General features: G+C 33.9%; 1 protein-coding gene across 1 annotated transcript in view; it reads left to right on the top strand.

Annotated features, from left to right (window-relative positions):
* Positions 1-292: 292 nt before the first annotated feature.
* Positions 293-4,062, top strand: part of LOC102678573 (lysosomal-trafficking regulator) — a 16,320-nt gene continuing 12,550 nt past the window's right edge. Inside the window, exons 1-4 of the mRNA XM_006611665.2 lie at positions 293-993; positions 1,244-1,485; positions 2,726-2,811; positions 3,534-4,060. Of these exons, the coding sequence (XP_006611728.1) occupies positions 987-993; positions 1,244-1,485; positions 2,726-2,811; positions 3,534-4,060 (862 nt within the window). The 5' untranslated portion in view covers positions 293-986. The remainder of the gene's footprint in view (positions 994-1,243; positions 1,486-2,725; positions 2,812-3,533; positions 4,061-4,062) is intronic.

Genomic DNA, 4,062 nt, shown 5'->3' with positions numbered 1-4,062 from the left:
ATCAATTACTTTAGTTTCTTTTTTAATTAATGCATTGTTTTTTAAAAAGCGAACAATTTATCGTAGACTTATGAAATTTAATCTATTTTTATTTAAGGTTATAAATTATATTTCTTACTTGATTAAATCGCTATTGAGATGAGAATAAAATAATCTTTCCATAAATTTTTTAAACAGAATAATATATGATTTAATGTCGTGTAATCGTTATATGAAAACATCAATTGTATTTTATTTCGAGTTACTTTGTCTCCATTCACAATATTCTAAACTTGAAAGTAAAGTTGCAAATAATATAAGATCAATGACCATACAACCACTTTTGCTTGTAATAAAAAATTATAATATTAAAAAGAATTAGTGAATCATCGTTACTTGGTTGGAATGATAGTTGATCAGTTGAAGAGGTCGTGATCCTTGGTCGTAGCGAGCCTCGATGGTGGTCTAACGTAAATACCACCAAGTTTCCAATCATTTGCTTAGAAGGAAGATAGGGAGAAGTGCAATAGTCGCGGGAGTATCGCAGTCGTCTCGTTTCTGCTGGATCGATCGATTGATCGGAAGCAACTCGTAAAGAAAATCGAAGGAAAGAGATCGAGAAAACATCGCTTCTGACCGTTTTGGAAGTTTAACAACGAATCGTGCGATACGTTCGAGATCAAGTGATAACATTGTGTGACACGAGAAGGAAAATTGTGCGTTGATAAGAAACAGTCGATGTTCGTGATTCCGAATTCTGTGTTATTGTGCTAACGACGAGTAAACGACGAGTTACAACATTTCAATGGTAGCGGCGATGATGGCGTTAGTGGTAGTGACGATGGTGATCATGGTGACAACAGTGTCGATGACGATATACGATTCACGTCTATGAATTGAGGATTACCATTATTCTCTCCCTTGGCTCGTGGCTCGTGCATTAAGAAGCTTTCAGGCTTCCCGCTGAAGGCTGGAGAAACTGGTCGGTCTGTCGTGGATTTGTGGGAATGTTATGTAAGCCATAGTTGATCGACACGAACGCATACAGAGATCATTTACATAGATGCAAATATGCGGGGAGAAGTCGTGATGCACTACTATAGACGCGAGGTGTTCAAAGTCGCGTGGATTTAACGACAGAATATTCAGTGGCGAGAGTCGGGACGCGTGAAACACAATCGAGCTTGATTAAATACGATCAAATAATATTTCTTTGAACGAGGCGAAAAGCATCGAAACGTATAATAAAGTTTCGATTTTTCAGGTGATCGGGTTACGTGTTCCAACAGTGGTCCTCGAAGGCTACCCGAGGAGGATACTTTTTATCCATGGTTCAGCTTCGATGAGCTTATGAGCCATGAGGAAGATACGCGGTTGAGAACCGAGGACCGGGAAGAAGACGACGAGAAGGAGTTTGAAGAACGTCCAGTAATGTCTTCGGTTTCGATTAACAAACTTCAGATTTTGTGGGATCATTTCATACATGCGGAACCGCAAAGCTATGAGGTACATTATCTCTGAAGGAATTTCTATCGATTTAAACGTTTTAACACTTTCTTTTTTCTTTTTTTCTTTTTTTGCAATGTATATATCTTTCAATTGTTCGAATTTCAGTCTTAACTCAAAATTATTATAGAAACGAGGAGTTCAAGTTCGATAAATCGATTATCGCGTCAAAGTAAAGAAAAAGATTTTATTAAATATTTAGATAAACGATTTTACCTTGACGTTTATCCTTTCTCTTTGAGAATCTAATTAAAAGCGTTTAGTTAAGAATCTATTTAAAGCGTTTAATCGATGATTGTTTTTCATTCAAATGTAATCGCATTAACTCATTCTTAACCAGTAAGCAAGATTTTGTAATTATTGACAGTTATTTGTCTTCGAAAAAAATGTTAAACTTTTTTTAAACTTCTTAAGATGACTTACAAGTCAAGCTTATTCGTCTGTATTTTACTATACTTGTATCGAAATGACGAACAGTTTTCTGTTGTAATAAGAAAAAAATTTGTACGGATTATATTATCTAAATTCGTAAGCTAATAATTATTTGCTTTACTTAAAATCACGATTACAAATATTTGTTTAAATATAAACTCAAAATGATACATAACATTTTCTTTTTGCTGATTATGTAATTTGACAGAATTTGAATTACATACACTTTTATTTTCATCTTCATATCTCTTTCGTAGAATAAAACGGATAATCGATAATCTGTCAAAATTGACACAAAGTTTCTTACAATCAACACCCAACGAATTACTTAACGTTTGTTTCCGTCATGTGAATCATCTATTTACGTATTGGACAAATATGATATACGATACAACGTGACGACGTGACGAGTAAAAGAAATGTATATTTATTAAAAGGATTACGTTATAATATAAAAATCATTATAACATAATTTGCATGATTACAAATAAAATTATGTAATAGTCTTGGATAGTTTGAATCTCATTATATTTTTAGTTATAATGTTATAATGTCTCTATGTCAAACCGATTAGTTTATCGCATATACATGCAATAATTAGCGTGCATTTCGAAAATTAAGTCTTTTTTTTTTATCAAGTTTATCATTTACTACTTCCTCATCGTATTAATATTTTTCATCGTAATCACATTATTATCATATTATCAAAGGAAAAAAAAGAATATTATATTTTTATGTTTATTTAAACTGTAATTAACAGTAATTTGAATAACTTTTTTAATAAGTATATTATTTTCTTTCTGTTTAGAAATCATGCTGGTTGGACATATTTCTTGCAGAATTTCTTGCTCAAATAAAAGAAGGCCGAGAAGTGAAAGATGCCTTATCGTTTTGGTAAGATTAAATCCGTATATAATATAATAAAATGATAACCCGTCTAGTCTCGATATCGTTAAAAATATCGTTTAAAATATTAGTTATCGAAATAACAGTTATATAATTTCTTTCTGTTTTTTTACGATACATACAATCGTAATGATACACATGTATAATAGTAATTATAAACTCAAATAATGGAAAAATTATATCATTATTTAGTTTAAGAAAGTAGGGATAGATGAGTGGATAGATATTGGTCGAGAAAGTAAACTGAAAGAAAAATAAGTGAGAACGTAACACATGACTCCGTGACAAAGATAGCGATCGTTAACCGCAATAAATCTGGTCTCGTATTTGTGGTTTAACATTTGTGATTTTTCATTTTTATGTATCTTAGATTTATAATCGAGCAGCTTTTCATACATTCGCTATGAAATTATATTATTAATCGGGAAACAATCCCATTCTAAATAGAAATTAAATAGCTAGATATAACAATATTTCTCATACATTTTCTCAATATTCCCCAAAAAATTTTAATTTCGATTTGAAATCTTCTTTTTCGATATATCGTGTTCCTAATTTAATTTAATACTAGTAAAATAAAATTATAAAATATAAATATACATCGATATTGAGACGATAATAATATAGAAATTTATTTATCTAATTACGAACGATAAAATAAAATATATATATATAAAAACCGACATAATAAAAATTATCGATTTGTACAGCTCCGTCGGCGGTGGTGGAGTGTCTACCCTCATAGCTTGTGAGCTGCTCTCGGATGTGCATGAACTTTGCGCGAAAAGGATCGATGGGGACGAGCTCGCCAGACTGAGAAAGTATTTGGCACAGGATCGTGGCTGGCGTTGTTTGGCCGCTTTACACTTGCTCGGTGTACGAGGTCTCTCCTGTGGACGAGAATTCGTGGCCCTGCTCATCGCTTTGTATCCGGTCGTTCTTCAAGAGGAGGCGAACCGTAGTAGCAAAGACGGTACTGTTTCATCCGTGCACGCCACGACCTCTCCTACGCGAAATCCTTACGTAAAGTTCTATCCGGACGACGACACCGTAGACACGATTGATATTGTGTCGCGCGTGAAACGGAAAGCTTGGTCGAGATCGAGTCGAGGAGGAATCTTTCACGAGGGAAATGCGTCGTCATGGAGACTCGCGAGGAAGGCGAGTCGTAGATACAGCAGCATCGCTGTGGCGAAAGCATCGTTGTCAGCCCATCACAAGCGAAAATCGTCGTACGGT

Source organism: Apis dorsata, unplaced genomic scaffold, assembly GCF_000469605.1.
Source record: "Apis dorsata unplaced genomic scaffold, Apis dorsata 1.3 scaffold_92, whole genome shotgun sequence".
NCBI lineage: Eukaryota > Metazoa > Arthropoda > Insecta > Hymenoptera > Apidae > Apis > Apis dorsata.
The sequence above is the reverse complement of the archived record's forward strand: the minus strand, read 5'-3'. Positions and strand labels throughout refer to the sequence as shown.